This window comes from Haliaeetus albicilla, chromosome Z, assembly GCF_947461875.1.
Source record: "Haliaeetus albicilla chromosome Z, bHalAlb1.1, whole genome shotgun sequence".
Classification (NCBI taxonomy): Eukaryota; Metazoa; Chordata; class Aves; order Accipitriformes; family Accipitridae; genus Haliaeetus; species Haliaeetus albicilla.
Genome location: NC_091516.1, coordinates 68525049 through 68548617, shown reverse-complemented (window position 1 = coordinate 68548617; position 23569 = coordinate 68525049). Strand labels below are relative to the sequence as shown.

Sequence of the window (23569 nt, the reverse complement as noted above, 5' to 3'; positions counted from 1 at the left end):
AATCTTGTTTTGTATAATCTTGAGACATTACCATATGCAAGTCCTTACCTGTGTTATGAGCTATGTGTTCCAAATTAAGTCTGCACATTTGTATGCCAGTAACCATGCACATTACAGGACCCTGGAACAAACTAGCTTTCTGTGTAACTACGCAGAACTATTAAAAAACATTAAGTATGTGTCTCAAAAATCAAGAACTGAGATGTCAGAATACTTCTATACCCTAAGATGCAAGAGACCTGCTGGTATCCAGTGATCACTAGAAGTGCTGTGAGGACCTTTCCTGCCCTTTATATTTTAAGTCCAGTTGTGCAATGAACATTATCAATGCACTCCATTGTACAACAAAGAACTGTATCATGAGTTAACATGAATAAAATTATGTACTAACCATGGCAGTATACAAAAGCTTGTCTGAGATATGTCAGTTGCTAAGCTTTTACAGGTAACACAGGGCTGTTTCAATTATCTACAGTGTATTTCTCTGATATGACACATGCCTCTAAGTACCTGCCTGCTAATATGCTTAAATTCTCTCAGCATTTCTGCCTTCAGCATATATTTAAATTTTTATTGACATCATCTTTATAGCATTAAAAATTACATAAAATCTCCTTCATAAGGAATCTTTCCATAAAGTAATTTTGAGATACTTAAGGTTGTTCATAGCTTTCCATTTTACCACATGTACCAAAGCTGAGGAAGCTATATTTTATAGGACAGAGAGACATATTCTCCTTTTATATGTTCCTTCGTTTTGCTGACGTTCTATTACCTACTACTTGAAGCAGTATGAAAGAACTAGGAAGACTTTCTACAGTTTATTCTCTTTTATTATTTAAATTTTTCATAACTATACCTTCCTACAAATACTAGAGTGCAAAAGAGCTTTCATCATCTACTACTTCAAACTTTCCCACAGAATTTATGATTACTGGCATTAATCTATTTAATAAATAATGATGTTAATGATGGAACTCTTTTGTCTCAGTTATATACCTCATCATCAAAACATTTATTATTCCACATACAGGACTATCTTCTCATGTGGCTATACCATCCATAAATTTTCTCTAAATATTTTCAGAAAATGTATAATTTCAATTGAATTCCCAACACAGGATATGAACATTGGATTAATTATAAGTATCATGTGTTGAAATTTTACATTTTCCAAATATGTTTATGTTGTGGAAAAGAAAAGGAGGTCTGTTCAGACATGGCCATGGAAGCGAGGAAAAGGAAAGTAAAGATGTATTTAATTTACACTTAGAGACTTCAGCCTTTTTTCTTACCTGAGTACCCAAACAAGCAACCATCATGTGAGTGAGAAGTTTAGCTGCAAACATTGCACACCTGGTGCAGAAAAGGTGGGAGATAATAGCCAAAGTGAAACCTACACAGAAAGAAAAAGAAAAAGGAAATTTAAAGCTTAGGCTAATATACGATGCTAGATAAGAACAACAATGCTGGATCTCTTCAAGGTATAGATCGTTAAAAAAACAAACAAAAAAACCCAACGCAAACCTTACAGAGAGAATATGTTCACTTTGGTTCACACTGGGATCATTCATGAATTTTTTACTGAAGTACTAACATCTATTTAACTTTTACAAAGGCTTGGGAGATAAAATACTGCATATTGTAAACAAGTCATTTTTGCAAAGTTTTGTGGTTTTTTTTTTTTATTTCTGCATGATGTGGGTGATTGTCATAATAGTTAAATGTAAAGCAAAGGCAACTATTTAGTGTTCATATTACTGCATCCAAAAATGCTTTTAGGAATGAATAAATAAAAAATTTCCTCCAGCTGGGTAGCACTGCTTTAGGAGATAGCTATAACTTTCTAAAGCCAGTCTGCCATTTCATCTGCATTCAGTGTAGAAATCTATTATAGCAGTACTCAGAAAGAATAACACCACTTTTCATTTCAGTAATTCATTGTGAACATGAACAGAAGTGGGAAGGGCCCCTTGCCTACCAGTAAGTAGTTCTTGGAAGAAGGGCCCTGGGAAAGCTGAGCCACTAAGGAAAACACTGCTGAAGTTCATCTAGAGATAATTGTTTGTGCACTTCCACACCCCAAGAAGGGCAGGAATTTGGATACTTAAGGCAGATCTTTTATTCTCTCTTGAGATAGACTGGTTGCTCAACTACAAGTATTTGTAAGATAGGAATTAAGAAATCATTGTAGAAAGAATAATTTCTAAACATTTCAAAAATTAGCTAGTGATATTTATATAACTACCTACATAAGAAAACCTCAGAAATAATAATATTCTATTTCACTCTACTGTGCTATTTTATTTATTTTTCACACCAAGGTGGAGATATTACAGAAATAAATAATTTTATAGCTCTTTAATCTAAAGCAATTTGTTAATCACTAGATTTAAATATATAATCATGTAAGGAAACACCTTCAACCAGCCAAAGAAGCTGAAAGGCATAGCAGTTATATTCAAGGCAAACACTTAACCAGACTAAACTGTTCTAATTTTTAAAATACATTCTTATGACACATGACTACAGTAAACAGCTAGTGCTGAACAAGGATCTGTAAGTCTTCATTGATTCCCATTCAGCAAAATATTTCTCTTGGCTTCAGTTTCTACAGATTACTTTGTATTGTTTTTTTTTCTTCAGTTTCTATAGCATTTTGCATTCTATGGCATATTCGCCTCATCAGTTTACTTTTTTTTTCTGTAAACTAGTAATTACATTTGTTTATTATAGTTTGTCTTTTTTTTTTAACTTTCACTAACACAATCTAAATTAGAAGCTGAACCATATTTTAAAACCTGCTTATTTTTATCTGCTAAAAATGTCTTTCATTATTGTTAAATAAAACCATCAATTTGTATGAAGTAGGTGAAAACTAGAGGGTTTTCTTCTCTTCCTTTGTCTTCTTTTTTATGGCTAGAGTTTCAAAACAATTAAGGAGCCTAGCTTTAGTCTGTTAGGGCAGCTTGCTGAGAGGGGATAAATAGGGGATTTAGCTGCTTGCATTGTTTTTGTTACTTATACAGTGATGACCTAGTATAGAAGTCATAAACCTCACAAGGAGCAGACCGAGAACCCCATTTAAGTGCCTTAAGGTCAAACTAAGAATCCCTTTAGTGTGTCTTCTCAGTGACCCTGTTACTCTATGGTTCCTGCTTGCACACTGCCTATCAAAACAGGAAGAAAAATTTACTTTCATCTGGGATTGGCTGCAACATAATAGTGAAACTGATTCCCACGTGAAAGATGTAATTTTCATTTCCTTCAGAAGCCAAGCAGAGTTTAAAACTTAGATCTCCTACTTCCTGTCTGACATTTTGGGACTTCTGCAAATGCTATCGTAGCTGTCAACGAAGTGAGTCATGATCCTCATAGGTTAAACTCTCAGGCTGCTCCGAAGATGTTAGGTACCAGTTAGGCAGCAGACTGTAATGGAGCTCTACATGTGTGATATGGAATATATCTCCCTCCAAGTTACCACTCCTGAGTATAAACTGGCAACTAAAATCATCAAAGAGCTTTCAGGCCAGGTAGAAAAGTATCTGAAAGGTTTGACAAAGAGGACAACTGTACTGCTGCTAGAGACACAGGTGAATTCAGGATTTTTAAGTTTCTTCCCCCAAATGAATGACGTATTTCTCTTTTGTATGGTTCAATAAAACACTCAAAGGAAACATATTTCTTTGCTGGACTTTTTTTTTCAGTGGCAAAATTTGTCAGTGTACAAATACCGGACCAGATGTCAACTTTAATACCATGAAGTTAGTTAACACTCCTCCAACACCCCTCCAAATAAAAAAATTGTCATCAGTTACTAAAATCACTAAAAATCAGTCAGTCTTACTGGTCATCAGTTGTTATTAATGAATAAAACTGTCCTAAATCAACTGACCTGAAATGCAGATGAATCCAGAAGAGAAAAAAGCCTCATTGTATGAAGACAAGTTATCTGTTTGGGCATAAACTGCATAAATGGACATATGAGAACAAGAGCATTCCACATAGTCTGACGTGTCATCAACCACTTTGCAGAAGCCGCTATCAGACAGCCAGCTGCAGAACAAAAGATTCACAAAGTTGGAAATGGACTTGTGTAATTTACATGGTAAGCAGGCTTGAAAATTATTGAAATAACAAGTTTTCTAAATGATCGCAGAGGTGTTTTGTGTAATCTTACAGGTGCCATTCTCAGAACAGCACATTTACATGAAATTAAAATATAGCTTTTTTTTACTTTTATGATTTAAAAAATTTGTAAATATATGACAATGAACATTGTTTTCCACTAGGGAATTTTTATGGCCATGTTTTTAAAACTTCTGCAGGATTTACAGGTCTGCCTGGTTTTTCAAATAGTTTGTTACTTAACTTGCACAATACCTTACCCCATTATAGAGAACACTTCATTTTATACTTCTATTTGTTGTTTTGAAACTAAAATTAATGTTTCATTTTCTTTCAGCATTGCTGAACTGAATTTGAAAAAGGATACTACAGGTGACATCCTAAGCCATTTCTAGTGGAAATCACGTCTGCTCAGTGATATAGTGTCTAGATTAAAAGAGAGCATACAGGTAAATTCTGTTGCAACTCCTTTCTGAAGAGAAATAGTTTATATCAGTGACAGATGGATATAATCCAGTCAGTCTAATGAAATAATATCTAAACTAACTAATCTCAGCAGTATACAGAACATAATTCTCTCCAAATTCATTTATACTGTGTGAACAGGAAAGACACAGGTTAATCGAATAATGGGGCATTGAAGAGCATATACACAAAACTTTATTCCATGGTTTGCAATGGTATGAGTAGCAACAAGAATGAAAAATGATCAGCAGTTTACCATTTCTTCTAAAAACCAGGAGACACCGACTTAAGCTAGTAGCAGCAATATTATAAAAAAAAACAACAGGAGATGGCTTTTATGTTAAGAAGTAATTATCCTATAGAGTTCATTGTCAAAAGATATGCTAAAATTCTGGGTAGTGCAAGGAAAGAATAGACAACTTTGTGGTAGACAAATCATGTGGGGTATAAAATACCGAAAATCACATTCAGCTCATAATGTCACTGGAGAGAATACTATTAGGGGAAACACTATTTATGCTTGTCCTGATCTTAGTCTTCCCTGGGCATTTACTTTCAGCCACCACTGCAGACAGGACACTGGTCTAGAAAAATCCCTAGTCTGCCCCTTAACAGTTTTCTTTTGGTTCACTTACACAGTGTCTTTTACAGACCCAAAGAAAAGAGTGGATATTAGCAAATTAGGAAAATTCTGAGCCAGTGACTTGAAGCAATACCAGAGATGCAGGTTTAATTCTTTACTTTTGTAAGAATGGACTTAAAGTGTTGTCTGATAACAACTGTACAGAGTACAAAGTTATTAATATTAATGAAGGGATGCAATTCTGGGATTTATGGCTTGTCAGCATTGCCTAACACATCATTACATAATCTAAATGCTATTTCGGTGAAAAAAGCCAAAAGTGGAAGTCTGAGAAATGTCTCAGCTAGAATAACTATGCATTTTATTATATGGAAAATAATACAAAGGACAGAAAAATTAAGGAAAAAAGACAGATAGGAAATGGATCAATTTTATACTTGCAAATGATCTAATTGGAGTTATCACATCTCAGGCAGATTCACAGGTTCATGGTAGAAACTGGAAAACTAAACAGATTAATAAAATAACCTTTCAGCAACTTGATTCCAGAGGAGACATAGAGACTTGTGTGGAACAATCCGACTTCCTGTAGCATAAATCCGATAAATGACTTCATTGTTATCTTTCAAAGAGTGTGAACTCCGACCCTTCAAACTCATAGAGAAAACCTGAAACAACACGTACAACGTAAATACAAATTTAATATTAAAATTCAGCAGTCAGTGCTCATTTTAATCAGATACACACAAAAATGTTCACATTATTTTAAATACATTTAAGATGTTTTGAGCAATATCTAAATTAAAATACTTTATTGAAAAAATAAATTGCATTATCTTCAAACCTTGTTCTTCAGGGCAAGTTCTTTATCTCCAGTAAGGAACCACTGCTGACTGCTGTATTCTGTAAACTGTACAGATTCACAGTTCTCTTCTTGAGGAGGTGATAACACAACAGACATGTCTAGTAAATGTTCAGGTACTTGAATAGAATCCCCATCTTTTCCATCAAATCTGTGTCCGTTGATTTGCTGAGGAAACCAGTTGTGAGCCATTATTGCAATGTAGGGGCAGCTGTCAAGGATATTTTTCCCTCTGTTGAAATGGAAAACCCATAGGGCTGGTAAGTGGAACTAAGTTTCACTATTCTTCACAGAACGACTCTAAAATGTATTTGTAATTAATACTTTATTCCTCCATCATTTTTAGGCTTTATGACATTTAATTGACAGACAGTTTCAGTTTCTGTGAAAAAAAGAGGGGCTGAATTATGCATTTCAGTTTCTCCATCTCCCTTCTGGGTTTTGCTCACCATGACCTGCAACCAAAATCCCACCGTAGTAAAGTAGGTTATCATAATACTCATCTTTATAACTTCATGTAGAGGATGAGTCTACAAGAAGGAGAGGCATTAAAATGGATGACTTTGCTTTACCTCTTTTTCCCAACAGATGATGCAAAAAAACTTGGAATAAAGAATTTGAACTTTCAAGTTCTGACTCTGTTCAGGATATTTTTTAGATTTATGCCATTTACTGTCATTTGGCTGAGATGGGCCTCATAATCCCTACAACTTAGGAAATGGCAAGAAAAGTTACATCTCCAAAAGAAGATGAGATAGAAATCTAAACTATGCTGATTTTCTGAGTGAAAAAAAGTTGGTTTGCTTTGTGTTTTTTTTCCTAAATTCAACTACCAGTTGTTTAATAGATTCACAGTGGGAGAAACCCACTATTTAAAACCACCTATCTCACGAAAGAGTGTCATCTATTTCTGCAGTCACCTATTTCCCCTGTCCATTAGCCTGACCACAGGGTATTGTGCACTGGCAGACAAAACTAGCAATTTTAAAATAATGTTCAAGTGAGCAAAACCAAGCACACAGAAATTACAAAATGCCAGTAGAAATTTTGGGTTACTTACTCTCATCTAAGTGTTAGAACATAGCTCTCCATCATACATTTACATAATATTTTCTCAGTAAGATAAATGAATACTTTTCCAGGCAATATTTGAGCTAAAGGTAAATTCATACATCCCAGATCTCCTGACTTGTATTGCCACAGCTACTCCCTATCAGTGTACCAGTTATTTGTGACACCAGCTCACAGTGCCAAGGTAGTGCTTTGCAAGATTGTGAGAGTGCAACACATTTTCACTTAGGTAACATATTAGATGATAGACAAGTCCCTTTTCTAAAAATGTCATTTAAATTTTGACTATATTGGTAAGTTGTCATGTATTTCCAAAACATACTATGAATTCAAGTTTACTAACCTTTCTCCTGGTGATCCACACATTATGCCAGTTAACAGGGAAAAAGCAAACTTCTCAGTCACCTCAGCAAGCAGGCTATATCCTCGTGTGTCCTCGCGTTTCGGGCTAGCCAGAGCACAGAGTATTTCATAGAAAAGACTTCTACTTTTATCAGTGAGTAACTGTTTTTCACCTACATCTGTAACCTAATGAGAGGAGAAGAAATCAAACGTTTTATGCTTATAACATTTCCTCATGTTGAATGGTTTAGCAATACCTCCATTTTTATCCCAGTGTTCACTCTGAAAGTTCAGAATATTTTTTCCACCTTCTGATCACTGCTGCCAAGGTGTGACATGCAGTCTGTGTCAAAACTACATAAAGATATGCTTACTAATAGGGATTTGATTATTAAAGAAACCATGTGGCATTTTTCATTCTTTCAGAAATCAAAGATTATTGAGCCCTGAGAATTTTTTATATTATTTTCTGTTTTCTGTGTCAAAATGGCAACAATCACAAATGAACTGTTGTTCATCAATATTGTTATACTGCTTTGTGTCTAGGAATTTAAACATTTTCCAGCTCCTGTGCATTACTCCACAAGTCCAGAAGAGCCAGAAAGCTGTAAAACTAGTCCCAGAGTTTTCACAGAACTTAGTGCAATGCTGAAGTGCTCAGCTACCCTGCCAACCCGACTCCCAAAGCTACTGCAGGAAAAAAGGCAAGCTGCATGCCTGGTTAAGAGCACAGCAGACTCCAGCTGGCCCTGGTAGGATTTGCTTGTGTGTTGACTGCAGTCAGCTGTGAAGATATGAGCAAACCTTGAGCCTCACTGTCTTATGCCAGGGCTAAAACCAGTAAAGATGTGGCCTCAGAAGCAAGAAACCATAATAAGCTCTATGAAAGTATGGGCACCAAAAGGAAAATTTTGCACAGCAGAAAAACTTGAGCTATAGGTACATACGCAAAATTAATACTGGTTGCTCTTTTCAACCTATTTGATTTTTGATTTCCTGCCACCATCCTAACCAGTGGCAGATGAAGTTCTTCCTTGATTGTGGGACTTCACAACTTCTATTTTTACCTTTGCAACCTGTGCCCCTGAGTCACTGCTGTGGATGCTAACCTTGATCTTATCACAGGCCTACATGTTATTATACTCTTATTATAAAAGTCTTTGGTCATTCAAGAAAGAGCAGGAAAGGTTTACCTTATCTATGATATGCATCACAGCAGTAAGCTGCTCTTCTGTAGTTTCTGTAGCCACTTTGACATTCAGATTCTGGAGGACTCTGCGTAAAATGGTGTCATCAAGAGGCTGATGCAGTTGATCAATCAGCCCCCAAACTGGCAAGGAGTCCAAATCTGAGACAATGGTGACGTTAGCAATACCATACACGTCACCTACTCTGGCACCGCCTGTGGGGTTAGAAAGTACAACCTGGAAACGTTTAGGAAATGGGTTTAAAGATCCTGTCTTTGGAGTCAGGGTCACCTCCAGAAATATATTTCTCTGTCCAGGTTCAAAAGTCAATAAACCTTCAGATCTGGCAAAATCTTGTCCTGCCACAGCTGGAGATATGAAGGTCCGACCAATAGGTTCAGGTTTTTGTAGCTCCTTAAAACAAACCAAAAGAGTTTTAGGTAACATTATGATAGATACAATTGTTCACAACCAGCTGCTGTAGAACACACATATTTTAAATGGGTAAAATTTAAATGTGTAAAAAAGAAGTCCTCTTTCAAAATGCAGTTAAGAATGATACAACTATTACATTAAAAGAAATATCTCCCTGAAATAGCAATCTGTCACTTGTAGTCAGTGACAACCTAGGGGAAGATTTATACATATTGTCAACAGTAAACAGGACCCCTCTTTTTCTTTTCCAGAACAAAAAATCACAAAGCTTTTCTGGATGAATAGATATTATAGAAATGTTAGCACATCTGTAAGGTGAATTCCAGAGGGATTGATGTAGGTTTATGTCTGCAGCACAAAGTTCCTCAGTTCGGGGTATAGACAAGCATTACAGATACATAAAAACTAAACAAAAGCAAAGCAAAGGTTTTGGAAATCTGTCCCCAAACTAGTAGCAGTTCATGATATTTTCAGTCCCAGTATAAATACTTAAAAGAAGAGCAATCCATTTAGGTCCAAAGGCAAAGCAAACACTATAGAACACACATGCAAGGCAGACAGATGAACTTCTCTAGGAATGCTATATGGCCTTATTTCCCTGTGAAGCAGCACTATTTTTACCTTCCATGAGGTTTGCAGATACTATTTCATTCTTCACATTCTTGCTCTTTATGTCAGTTGCCATAACCTTGATATTGTATCTGGTAATATAATAAACTTCCCTTAAGTGGAAACTAACATTCTGGGCTATTATTCAAATGTGTGATTTTTCAATAGTATCTATCCATTTAATAAGTACAGATTTATACTGACTCTTAAGTACAGGTCTCCTACTGTAAAAAGCAAGGATTTTTATTTGTGAAATACTAGACCCCTTTTGAAAACATTTAGCTTTTATCAGTTTACTTATGGAATAAATCAGACATTTTTTGAGTTCACTGGACAACTTGGTAAATCATTGCAGTGCGTATCTGTTCAAAATTGCTCTATACCACAATCGCATCATCTGTGTATATTCCAGTGAGAAGTTTCCTTTTGTTTATCCCTTCCAGCTGAGAATTAGGAGACAGGGAAATAAGTGGCAATAAAAGCATTAGTGACAAGAACAATGTTTAAGAAACCTTTGTAGGAATGAGATAAACATCTGTTTCCAGTTAGTGTCTCACACTTCCTTTCTGCCGTGACTTCTTATTTCACAAGTATCAATAGTACCAAAACTTTGGTACTTGCCCATGCACCCTCAAAACCCAAAAATGTCCAAAGAAGGGCTGTTATGTAAAAAATACAAACAGATAAGGAATTGCCCCCTATATTTTAGCTTAAATATACATCAGGCAATAGCAGTTTCTTCTCCATTTAACAGCTAAATTATAATGAACTCCTGGCTGGAAAGAACATGAAAATTTGTTACCACGCAATGTAACTAAAACAATTCCCAGCTACTGTATAATAAATGCATGGAAACACCATGTAAACCTAAGCAGTTAAAATAGATATGCATGTAATATAACAATAGAATGCAAACCCTTTTGTTATAAAAGGTGAGTACAATGCCTTGTTACAATAAACCTCCCCCAAAATAAAGCTTTTAGGCATAAAATCCCACATATTCAAAGTAGATCAGGCTAAGCACTATTCCAATGCAATTGCAAGCTTGGAGGAATCCCTCTTGCAGCCTGTGGCCTGATGTTGGATTCACAACTATAAGGAAGTGGAAGGAAATAAGTTTTTGCAGCTGTGTTACTTCTGCCAAAGAAGAATCTTCATCATCTGTCAATAATAATGAGGTACTCATTTAGAGATAAAAGGCTCAACAGCTAGAAGAGCCTGGTGTTACAGCTGTAAACGTAACAAAAATGAATGGGGATGATAAAACTGACTATAGAACATGAGGTTTTCATTCAGAAGAACAATTTTCAACTTTAGTACTTCAAGAACATGGAATAAAATGTGATGAAAGTTCTCTCTCTCTTTTCCTAAGTGTGCTCTGTGTAACAATAAATGTGTGATCTAACACAGCAAGCGTGTTGATATCTGAATCTTGTAGTCATACTCATCATGATAAAAACTTCAGAGAAAGAAGCCTCAAAAACTGGAGTCTCATAAGAACATTAGAACAAAGAAAGAAATGTATTTAATGCCTGACTGACCGTGGTCTTTGAGGTTACTGGAAGGTACTATGAACAAAATCACTCTTGACAATGCAACAAGAACAAGGTCTTTTTACTAAGGGAAAACCAAAGAAGCCAGACCATATAGGCCCAGCAAATGTTTGACCATTTCCTGAAGAAATGCTAGTTACAGTCACTTTAGAGAATGAACAATGATTTAATGACAAAAATAATACTAAAATTAAGTTAAATAATAAAAATAATAATACAAGTCTTACCTGCATGCTGTAGCTGACCATTGTGGTTACGGATGTACTAGAATCTCTAAGCACTTGTAGACTGATTAAAGTTGTCTTCTTATAAGCCACAGCAAAACGAGATCCCACAGCAAAATATACTAAACCACGAGGAGCATCACTTTCAAGGACTGTTATAAAAGCAAATCTGGCACTGCTGTTCAATGCAGCTCCTGTGCTTACAGCATACAGCTCAACAAAAAAATATGTTTCAAATTCAGGTATCTGTAAACAAGAAATGATTTTCATATCATTATAAGACCTACTAATTACTTTCAGCTTTAAAAAATATATATATTATTTTGTATGCACAATGGATTACTTGTACTAACACTTACCACGAACATGCTTCCTGAAATGTGCAGTAAGTACAATGAAGTATAACCTAAACATAATATTGTAACAGGCACCACTCTGTGAGGCTTAAGATATAGAGAAATCTGTTATTCTGGAAATACAGACTATTGAATTTTAGTGTTCATATATCAAAGAATTAGCCTAGTCAATTCTACATTCTTAATGCTTGCTTATTGAAAATAAGGTAGCAGTATTAAATTACAGTATGACATTCTGCCTCATCTTTGATTTTGTACCTACAATACAAACATAACATGTTTAGAAGTAGAAATCTGATTGCTAAGATTCCAGAAATCATTGGAAATATGTTATTTGTATCTATTACATGGAGTCGTGAAGCAGCAAACTTGGGAAAAAAAAGTAGTTCTTTACAAGACAATAGCATTACCAAAAAATGATGATCATTGAAGACCTTTTTTTTTTTTAGTAAATATAGCTTTTTGTTTCAGCTCCAGATTTTTTTAAATCCTACTTTAATTCTAGGAAAGCAGGATTTAGCTCCTAGCTAATGAAGTCAGTACAGCTGACTAAGTAAAAACTTTCAAAAGCTAGAATATGTCATACCATATGCCCTAAAAAATGTAAAATATTTATTGAATGTATTTATTACTCCATCATTTCATAATGTATTTGTTACTAATTTATAAGCTATCTTATGGAAGAAGAACTGGAAGAAGAATTAGGAAATATTTGGAGGGTTAAACAGCATATATTTTTAATTGAGTTGTTGTTAAGTAATTCTTTAAATGGAATGATCTTGACTAATTGATGACAGGCACAAATTTACTGGAATGCCAGAGGGAAATTTAGCCTTCCATTAGCACCTGTTAGAGTGGCACAGGCTTGTGCTTCATGTGGCACAACTGCATGTCTCTGCAGCTGCTGCACTGCTGTCATTAAATAATGATATCACTCCTTTGGACTAAACAGGTTCAAAATTCCAGTTTACTCAGCAAGGCAGCCTGTGCCCCACTCATGTATATATTTTATTCATTGGCTCTGTAATGTAAAAATAACATCTGAAGATGAAGAAGGAAAATGGTCCTCTTACTGAACCAAGAGGATGTACCCTGTTCCCTAGCGGGAAATCACTATTCCCACATCGTCCAGTTTGCATTATTTTCTAGAATGTAGTCAGAAAAAACATGGAAACCTTCTTATCTTGTCATTTTCCATTCCCCAGACCTCAGCGTTGCCACTAGCCTGGCTGTTAGGGTACTTTCTTGTCAAGTTTCAAACTCTCCATTCCGAAAGAATGGCAAACATTAATCCTTCCTTTCTTAAGGGACTACTCTAAACACTAGGTGTTCACACAGAAATATTTTTTTCCTTCTCTTTTCAATAAAAATGACTGAATGCTGTGCTTTGTGTTAATTCAATGACGTCTGCATTTTTGAGTGCCAGCTGGGCCTCTCAAGGCTCTTAGGCTTAGGCATACTCAACTGACAAATGCTAAATGGCTTTAGTGGATGATGGCTGCTAAATTGAACTTCACTGCTCACAAGATGGATGTGCACAGTGACAGATTTTAAGACACTCAGAAATTCTTACGCAGCTTTATGGTTGAGTAGAGTTTTCACAGATCATTGTGCTAGATTTAGGCATGCAAAAGTTGCAATAAAAGTTTTTTGTTGAATGACATTTTATTACTTACAGGATAGGCTTTCCATAAGCCACCCTGAAAAGTGCTTTGATAGATGAAAAATTTACTGTGTGAAGGACAAAAGTCCAGTATGCAAATATACATCTCATTGAAATAACTCCACTCTTTTTTTTTTATTGTTCTATAAAAATTTGAGATCTGCAATTTACTCTTCAAACTAAATACTCATCTCCTTTCCAAAATTCTATCAGTCACAATGGAGGTAGTACAAGCCTGTAAATAAACATGTGTTTGCAGAGGAGCTGGGCAGAGGTCAAGTTACCATCTTCAAACTGCACATCAGTTCCTCTGGATCAGAAGGTTTTTTTCATCTTGATAAACTGCAATTCAACATCATAGTGCTGTACATAAATGAGCGATAATTACTTACATTATCAGGTTTTATTTCAATGGAGATGTTGCACAATGTTTCACCTGCCATGCAGGTAGTAGTTCCCAGCACAGATACAAGTTCGTTCTCCAAGTTCATGCCATCTTTCAGAAGGACAACAGCTGTTTTATTAAAGGTCACACGCCAAAAGATCTTCACATCTTCAAAAGCCCTATAAGCAAATCAAAGGAGTATACACACAGTGAAGGAGAGCACTATTGCTTTAGGAAACATAAACTATAAAGGTAACATATGTTTTATGTTACTATTCAAAACTTACACTAGAGAACAAACTGCTTTGGGATGAAAAATTCTCTCTTTTTATTTAAATTCCATCCTTTAAAATCTGTTTAAGATTACCAAAAAGTAACATGGGAAGAAAATAAAGCAATTACAGACACCCCGATTCTTCTCAATTTTTGTTTCAGAAAACATGAGGTTAGCTGAATAAGGGACAGTGGTCCTTGGAAAACAGGGATGTGCCCAAGTACTTTTCTTAATACTATAGTAACCATTTGTTTGGAAAGCAAAGCAGAATTTGTCTTTCCTATAAGTTTAAGGAACTTAGTGTACCTGAGTATATTTGTTTAAAGTACACATAAATGTGCAACATATGTATGTGTTAATTAGAAAAAACATAGTATCTGTGTGAGTGAAGACATAAATATAGTACTGACACTTAGGTAACTTCTTCACTGCTCATTTTAGTATTCATACCTACTTATATTACAGAGGGAGATGAGGATTTGAGTTACACCTTTAACAGTGCAAATACTTTACCTTAAGCAAAACTTTCACACTTGCTGCCTTACGGTATAAGTTGGAAAATATTTGTTTTTTCCATTTCTGCTTTATAACAGTGTAGTGACAGACCTAATCACATTCTCAGCTAAAAAGCCCATTTGCCAAATTCTGGAAAGTTATTAAAGGAGCTGAAAGGCAAAGATTTATTATAAAACTCTATGATAATGTCTTCCATTAACAGCAGCTTCTGTGATTCAACACAGCATACTATAGAGTGTGGGAATAGCACTTGAATCAGCTGTTGCCTGCACCTGTTCGGTTGCCTTGTGACAATCAGCAGCACCTCTCTGTTTTCTGAGTCTTCATCAAGTACAAGACCGCTTTGTACTTCTGGAATGAATCCCAAAATGCCATTTTGGAGATCACTTCCTATACAGGAAACAGTCCATGAAAGTAATTAGCAAGAAAGTTAAGCTGAGACTACATTATAATTTTAATATGAATAACTGCTAAAAAAATTAAAATCAGGTATCAAAAGCATGCTGCAAAGTACCACTTGGGGACACCTCAAGAAAATTTATTTTAATGTTTCTATTCTTAACTTACATTCCATACTTATCTACAACTTCATATGTTGGCATTTCTAAATTTTATTTTAACTATTAGAAAAAGTAATTTTGAAAGTAAATTCCTTATGAGAGTCCTGCACATAAGCTTGTATTTTCAGCAGCATTCAGCAAACTGGCTGAATTCTGTGTCCCTTGACTTCAAGAGACTAGGTGTTACAGTAGTCTAGAACCATGCCAAATGCCTTGCTTATAATGCCCTTATGAGATATCACTTCAGCTATTATTATTTTATGTTTACCATAACCCTTAAAACATATTCTTTCCAAACAGAAATGGGCATCAGCATGCCCCTAGATGGACAGCATTGACATGTTATGGGATAAAGATGGGCTTCCAAGGACATGACTTTAGCTTTCTTATTCATCCCACCCATAATGTTGTTGAACACATTCATTTTCCCAAATCGTTACATCAGCTTTTCTCCTGCATCTTTAATTCAGTGTGTGGAACTAGGGAGCTGCAAAATGCTGCATTGTTCTCATGGGAATGTAAATAACTTCAGCAAAAGAGCAGTGGGGGAAAAAAAAACAGGGTTAATGAGGGGAAACTAATGTCTTCACAGGGTCCCATTAAATCTTGCTTCTAAAGGATTTCTCCTTACAAGTAGTGATGGCTTTACTCTGCAGTTGAAAAGGCAATCCACTTCCCACCCAGTGCTTATTAAATGTCAATATATATACTGAAGATTAACACAAACAGCGTGTTTGCTTATGCACATGCACAAATATTTACCCTGTGGTGTCTATCTGTACAGTTAAATGCAGATACATGCTTTGACTCTTCTCCTTAACGTAAGTTGTCTCCTGACCTTACTTTATGTACTCATTGTACTCAGGGTGCAACTCTAGAGCATGTTAATACAATCTGTGGGATTCAATACAAGTTCAAATTCCAATCTGTGTCTATGCACATACTTTTCCAGTTGCATATACGGGCAACTGATTACTTGCATGGTGAATTCTAGAGACAATGCATATAAAGCGAACATATTTTCTATGGTCTGCTCTTGCATAAGTAATTTTGGTTGCTGCATAAACTCATCCGACAGCACAGTTTAATCCTGGTTCTCAATATCCACCTTGGTTTTTTAAGACTATCTAAATACACAAAACTTCTAGTATATGTTGACCTTACATATAATTTTCTTGATTAGCCTAAACTGTTTCAACTCCCAACTTGATTCTAAAACTTAATCTATCTTGTGGTTAAATCGGTTTATATTCAATTGATAAGTCTGATGATAGATATCTAAAAGCTAAATGCAGTGACTGAGAGAAAAATTCTTCCCTGATGTCCATGTAAACCTATTCCTATCCTCCATCCCCAGAAGAAGAGGATGACGACACTGCAGATAGCAACTGCATAGTATCAAAGAATGAAAACAGAAACTGTTTTTTGTACTTTGTACAAACCCCATACAATGTAAAAGTGACAAAATGACAAAGAAAAACAAAAAAGCCTGCAATGCTACTACATCTGCAAGAAAAATGCTCAAGCTTAGCATTTTCCCTTCATGAAGGGGACAGAGATAGGCAGTATCCATAAATGTATTTTGAACTATGTTGCTAAAGGATGCAGGGTGGGTTTGCTGCATTAGATGCTTCCTCTGATCTGGAAAACTCAAGATTTGGGAATTGAATACCCTGCTTATTATCAAATAGAAATCCAGTCTTTACATGAAAATTGCTATGAGAACATACAGTTATTTACTACTGTTGAATTCAGATGTATTTACGAATTTTCTAAGGGAAAAAAATACTACCTGCAATAATTACTGTTGCAAAAGCACCAAATCCATATTCATCCTTTCCTTCCACAATCTGAGCTCCACATTCAGGATCTGAGAGGAAAACATAAAACAGTTCCTGTCCTTCGGGCTCATCATCATCAAAAATTTTTATGGACACCTTGTTTTCTCTTTCTCCATCCAGCAAAGTCAGAGAGATTGACTGTTCCTCAAAATCTTCTCCTTCCACTGCCCATGTGAAGTTCGATTTTTGATAAACATTTCCAAAGGGGTGTGAATCTACTCCACTCTGTGCACTCATTCCCCCAAAGGTTTTAACAGTTACTTCAACATCACCAGTAAAACCCTTCGTCCTTCTGATATGAAGTATCACTGTATTGGGGGTACTGTTGTTTGCATCTTCTTCAACATAAATAGACTTCGGCCCCAAACTTAGTATTCCATGAAGAATATCATTAGCCAGGATATTAACTGTTGCAACACTGAAAGCTGGATTCAAACGTGGACTCCAGGCAGGATTCACAGGTTGAACATCCAGAATTTCCACAGCAGTCAAATTTACAAAAAACAATTCCTGCATTTCAGACACAGTGTCATCAATTATTGATATTTCTATCACAGCACTTGTCTGAAAATGTAAAAACATAAGCTCTCCATTGTAGATGGGTATAAAGTCCTCTAGTGGTTTGGCACTTCCTGGAGTGGTCTGATATGTTAATTTAGTGAGATTAGTTTGAAAACCAAACAATCTTTGGACATGTAGTGTGACTGCCTGAACATCTTCTTCAACTGAAACAGATCTTGAGTTGAGAGCAAACTGGAAGATCCCCATTGGCTCAATTTCAGCTATTGTAAATCCTGATCTGAAACAGAAAACATACCAAAGTTGAGAGAGGAAATATGAAGTACGAAAAGTAAAACACTCAAGCAGATTAATTTCCAGTGAGCAATCAATGATGGCTGTAAGAAATTGGATTTAAAAAATGTGTAACAGTAGAGGGAAGAAATAGCAACCATACAAAGCAAGATGTAAAGATGTTCCCCGACAAATGTTTTTCCAATGATTGGATCAAACAGCCCTCCACAGGCTTAATGCATCCTGAGTCAGCACAGGATACAGAGTAAAGGATAAATAAGGTCTTCCTGAGAAAAAAAAGAGGCAAAGGGCAATATGAAGTCTTTCTATTGTGGACACAGTGCAGGGAGATACATCACAATACAGCCACTCTGAATAATACCAGTTTTAACTATTGAACAAACTTCCTGTACCAAGGGAAAACTGTGGAATAGACAGATGCTAGCAGATCTACAGTTTTAGCCAGGAAGCTAGAGAAGGAAGTTATTTTAAAACTTACCATGGGGCTTTGAAATACTACCTGTCCCCCCTGCAACATTACTCATAGTAATTAGCCCTATTATCAATATCCATTTAAGCTCTACTTTTTTCATATTAAATATATCCCCTTCTTATTAGAAAATAAGCATAGAGACTCAGACTCTCTGCTAAACTTTGGGTCTTACACTTACCTCTAGAACTGACCCATTTAGTGCTAGAGGCTACCAAATGGCACTACAATTATGGTGAGTGATTTTGGTTAACAAACTAGACCCTTTCCACCACTAAGGGAGACAAAACCCCTTCAAAATAATTGTCAGCTTTACCTCCTGTGGAATGTAGTCTTAAGTTTTCTAGGAAAGGTCATTCTTGTATACTCAAGGTGTTTGACTCACAGGGTCAACAGGTGCTGTGAGGACACCAGTCCACAGGACAGCCAAGCCTAGGAGAAGGGGTCAGCCTCAGGAGTTTAGTCATCCAGTTCATTCCTTACTTCCTTCAGATTTGCCAGTGTAACTGTAATATGGTGAAGCCAATACCTTTCTTCATACACAGTGTTATTCTATGTCCATTCTTTTTATACCACTTTTAGGTATCAATGAGTAAGAAAGAATGAAAAGATAACAACTAATGAAGAATAACAACTTAGCTGAGATGGAAAACTACATTAAATGTAATGGGTTTGTTTTTAAGAATAAAAAGGGGGGGTTGTATAAATTAAGTATTTCAGAGCATTTCTTGTTTCATTTTATTAATTTTAAATAATGTTTGTTGTCCAAGATCTTCTAAATGTGGATTTTTAGAGGCACTAATGAAACCTGTTAAGAGTTGCTTTCATTCTTCAGCTTCCTGGCTACAACTGTTGATCTTGGTTCTTCATTTTCTTAACTGTCTCCATCGTTCCAGACACATTCTAGGCACCTTGGATCCTAGTGATATGAAACACACTGGAATTGGAGAAAAGCCTCAGTTCTGATCAGGTCAGATCTGCAGTACTGACACTTGTTTCCACCTGAGACAAGACATACAAATTTATCAAAGAAGGCACTACAACTTGCCAGCTACCTATAATTTAACAGGGATTTGTATAAGGTATATGCCTGTACACAGGTCATAATTTTTGCAGCATGTGTGTGACTCAAAATTACAAGTAATATCCTTACCTCAGGCGAGCCCCACCAGACACATTGGTGTGCACTGCTGTTAAAGTGATGGCAAATGACTCAGGTTTATTTAGGCTTGGAGTAGCCTGAAATGAAATTACTTTACTTTGCTCACCAGAGGAAAACACAACAGTACCTGAGGGAAAAGAGTGAGAGAGAGCACGAGTCAAGACCACTACATAGGAATCCTCTTTTTACCTGAGAATGTGCTGAGATAGGGACTTTAATCACAATTCCACTCCCTTTAAGGAAGAAGAAATCTGCATGATAAGGGTCTTTCCTATACAAATCTGTCCTTCAGGGGCATAGCATTGTGCCTACCTCCCAGACATGTATCTATGAAGCTTAGTTCTTTTTTTGCTCATAAAATAAATGTATCCCTTACAGATAAAAATTAGACCATACAACTTTGTTCCAATGACTCTTCATTAATAGAGGAAGCATGTAGAGGTACAAATAACTAAAAGGCAGTGTCACCACTTATGTAACTTTCATAGCTGTTTCCTCAGACAAGTACTTACCAAATGGAGGAGCAATACTGCCTGGCTGAGCAAAGTCAGTGATTAGGTCTGGTGGGTATCCTGAAATCCAGCTAGCTATTACAGAGCCGTAAACTCCTTTTCTGGTTATGACAGCCTGGCCTGTCCCTGCTACAATGTCTGTAAGTCGTAAAATCACAGATTCAAAGCCAACCTGTAGAATCATAGTAGATTTTGTTATAGAAAATGGAATAAAAATGGGCAATAACATATATGAAAGTGTACTATATACTGTAAAGTAGGCATTTTACAATAATTATGCATGCATATAGATGTATGTATGTACAAATATATATGCATGAGTGTACGAATATACGTACTTCCTTCAAAACTCTTTAACAATACTTCTAAATCTTAGATTTCTGAGAATTAGGTCTCGGGGGAAAGGAACCAGTATGACTGATATTTCAGTACTTAGAACACTGAATATAGCATTCTGTGTCTGTTGTTTAAAAGAAAAAAACCCCAACAACCTGTCCTTAATGCTCACAGGCAATAGCTGTAGTACTACATATATACACACAGGTCTAAAGAAAATTATTAATTGCGTATCCAATGAAAAGTAAGTTGTTGCCACATGACATTGTTCACAAAATTATTCTTGCTTAGTATGACCTACTTTTCTTTTTCTTTGAGCAACAAATGGGACTGAAAGGATAATTTGCACATTCTAAAAGCAATTATAAATGGATATATGGTAGTAAACAATGTTTACAGAAAGACCATTTGAATTAAGTTCAATTACAAATTAAAATACAAAACAGTGCTTCAAGACAATTAAAATCATGAAATAAAAACTTCAATAAAATTTAAGAGAAAAAAACCCAGCATGTTATTGTCTTTGCCTGACATACAAAAAGGGAACTTTAGCACATATGCCACATCAGAATAGGCAAATTCTCTTTTCTCACCCTCATAGAAAGTAGACAAATTAAAAATTTCCCACTCAGTGATTAGCCAAATGTACTGTCAACTGCATTAAAACCCAGCATGACCTCCACCTCTTTTTGCACGTAATGCTGCATACATGCTGTTATCTATTTTGGGGCTGCTATACTTAAAGGAATAACATTGTCCAGAAGTAGTTATTTTCCTTTAAGTCTCAGAACTTCCATTTCCATGTTAAAAAAAGTATAAATTAACCATAATATTTACACTATTTACATTTTATAGATGAAGAGAAATTTTCAAACTTTATTAACACGTTTCTGTAAGAATTTGTATCAGAGAAAATACAATATACAGTAGAAGTAATAACTGGAAAAGTCTTGTCAGTCATTAAATTGGTTGCAATGATGAAAACTTTAAGGAGTCAACTGAATTCTTATAGCAGCTATCTTTGTAATGAAGTGTATACCTTTCTTCTGTGGTAGAAATGTCACACTGCAGCCAGTCTACTGACCTGTGAATTGGCAGCTTCCTCAGGAATAAGCAGAACAGCAGACTTTGCTTTTCCTAATATTTTAGGCACATCCTTGGCACTTCTCCTAACCAGGCTTACATTAATCAGTTCCAGAGTAAAATTCAAGCCCAGTAAAATAAATGCCTTTGAGAGAAAGAATTTAATTAAAAAGGTAGAAATTTAATTCCACTAAAAACATGCTATCCACCAGTTCAAAGAATTAAGTAGAACAATCTGCAGATTTTGTTCTACTTGCATACAAAAGGCAGTGTTTTCAAGACAAGTGTTTTGTTTACTATGTTTCTCAAAAGAAATACAGCTAAAACATCAATATTGTGAATGTGATTTACCAGCAGTTTGTTGGAATGTGAGTTTGTAGAGCTACTATTGCCATTTTAATAAATTGTATCTAACACAGTGGGCCTCATCTTGATTTTAATCCTTAGGATTAAAAAGTCATAAAATGGATGTAAAAGAATGTAAGTGTGGATGTAAGACTGTAATAATAATAATAATAAACAACCAGGGAACACAGAGAACTGCAGGTAAATTTATCTGCTGCTTCATAAGTCAGCACTGACAGATCACTATTTACAATCCAAAAGGGAAACTTGAGAAAATATTTGCATACATATAATAATAAAATATTGAACTGATAGTAAGAAAAAGCAATAACAGAAGGAAACACTGAATATTTGAACACATGCATAGTAGTGATTTTGCAATTATTATCTGAAAATGTGATATTTGAACCCAGTTCTATTCCATAAATAGGAAATTCATAATACTAAAACTCTCTTTTCTGCTTCTTCACAGTGGATACTATTGAGAATTTAGTACTTATTCCAGCACATATGTATTGTGATGAACACAAATGGAAACAATAGACATCATAGGAGCTAAAAGGATAATACAGACCTGATTGCTTATTGGCACTCTTTTCACTCCAAAGCTGGCACCATCTTTTACTGTAAGGTATCCCACCTCATTCTCAGGTTCAATTAGCATTTCTTCATGATGAGACATGATATGATACTCAACGATCACTTCTCCAAATGCCCCAGCATGCCGAGTTACATTTATCTGAACATACCGATCCAGGTTTCCCTCTATGAATACTGACTGCTGATCAGAGTACAGGGCAAACACTCCATAAGGATCATCATTTGCAAACACATTGATCTTTGAAATTCTTTTCTCTTGGTCTAAATCTGCTCCACCTTCTACTGAAATCAGCTGCACCACATAGTTTTCATCCAGTTCTGGAACATCATCAGGTAACAGGCAGATAATTATCTCAGCTGTACTCTGCTGGTCAGCAATGACAACAGATCCCTCTGTCCGAAGAAAGTCACCTGTGATGTCAGATTCACTATGTATTTCCCAGTAAACCTGAAATGAGTTTAGAAAATGCACAAAACAAAAGAAAGCAAAATTACCCACAGAGTCAGCAACTTTCATGTTCAGCATTCAGTATAGATAGCATACAGAACAGATTGGTTTTAAGTGGGTTTAGGTATGCAGAGAAAGAAGCACACAGACTACCTTACAAAAACATGTGTTGTTCCTCTAACACTACTACGAATGTAAAGATTTCCTTTGTATATCTTCAGAAGATTTATGCAAAACTATATGGAACATCTGAACAATTTTTTGAAATTATTTCTATTTTTACACCAACATTGTGTTGCTGGTTTTCCTGTTTCCAAGATTCCGCACATCAGAAAGGGGTGAAGAGTTCTCATTAAACACAGCAGAAGCTTTAACTAATTGATTTATTTTTAGTTAAATAAATAAGTGTTAAAATGCTGACCTCTAAACAACTTTAGGTAAAAAACAATGTGAGTGATGGTTCAAAATAGTCTGATTCTTACCTTTAAGTACGCCTAGAAAAAAGCAAATTGTGATGATCTCAAAGAAAGCTCACTACGTAACTATGCTCTGTTCTGTTCTCCCATCAAAAGCACAGGGGGAGAGGGAGAGAGAAAGAGAGAAAAGCACTGCAGTACTGTTTTTCTTTTTTCTTCCTGACCAGAGGAGGCTGAATCCAAATCTCCAAACCACAAGTACTAGGACTGAGTCCTTGCTAAATTCAGTCTAAAAGGCAACATTTCAAAAATGAATTTGAGAAACAAGCAA

At 35.7% G+C, this 23569-nt stretch overlaps 1 protein-coding gene across 2 annotated transcripts in view; it reads right to left on the bottom strand.

Moving 5' to 3' along the window:
• ADGRV1 (adhesion G protein-coupled receptor V1) overlaps positions 1-23569 on the bottom strand; it is a 296376-nt gene that overhangs the window by 160425 nt on the left and 112382 nt on the right. For both annotated transcript variants that reach the window (XM_069777566.1, XM_069777567.1), the window contains 14 exons: positions 22349-22822; positions 21431-21574; positions 20011-20182; positions 19490-19625; positions 17006-17853; positions 14926-15043; positions 13871-14042; positions 11463-11705; positions 8645-9052; positions 7453-7637; positions 6021-6270; positions 5705-5844; positions 3896-4056; positions 1296-1396 (listed from right to left, as the gene is read on the bottom strand). In XM_069777566.1, the coding sequence (XP_069633667.1) occupies positions 1296-1396; positions 3896-4056; positions 5705-5844; positions 6021-6270; positions 7453-7637; positions 8645-9052; positions 11463-11705; positions 13871-14042; positions 14926-15043; positions 17006-17853; positions 19490-19625; positions 20011-20182; positions 21431-21574; positions 22349-22822 (3552 nt within the window). The remainder of the gene's footprint in view (positions 1-1295; positions 1397-3895; positions 4057-5704; positions 5845-6020; positions 6271-7452; positions 7638-8644; positions 9053-11462; positions 11706-13870; positions 14043-14925; positions 15044-17005; positions 17854-19489; positions 19626-20010; positions 20183-21430; positions 21575-22348; positions 22823-23569) is intronic.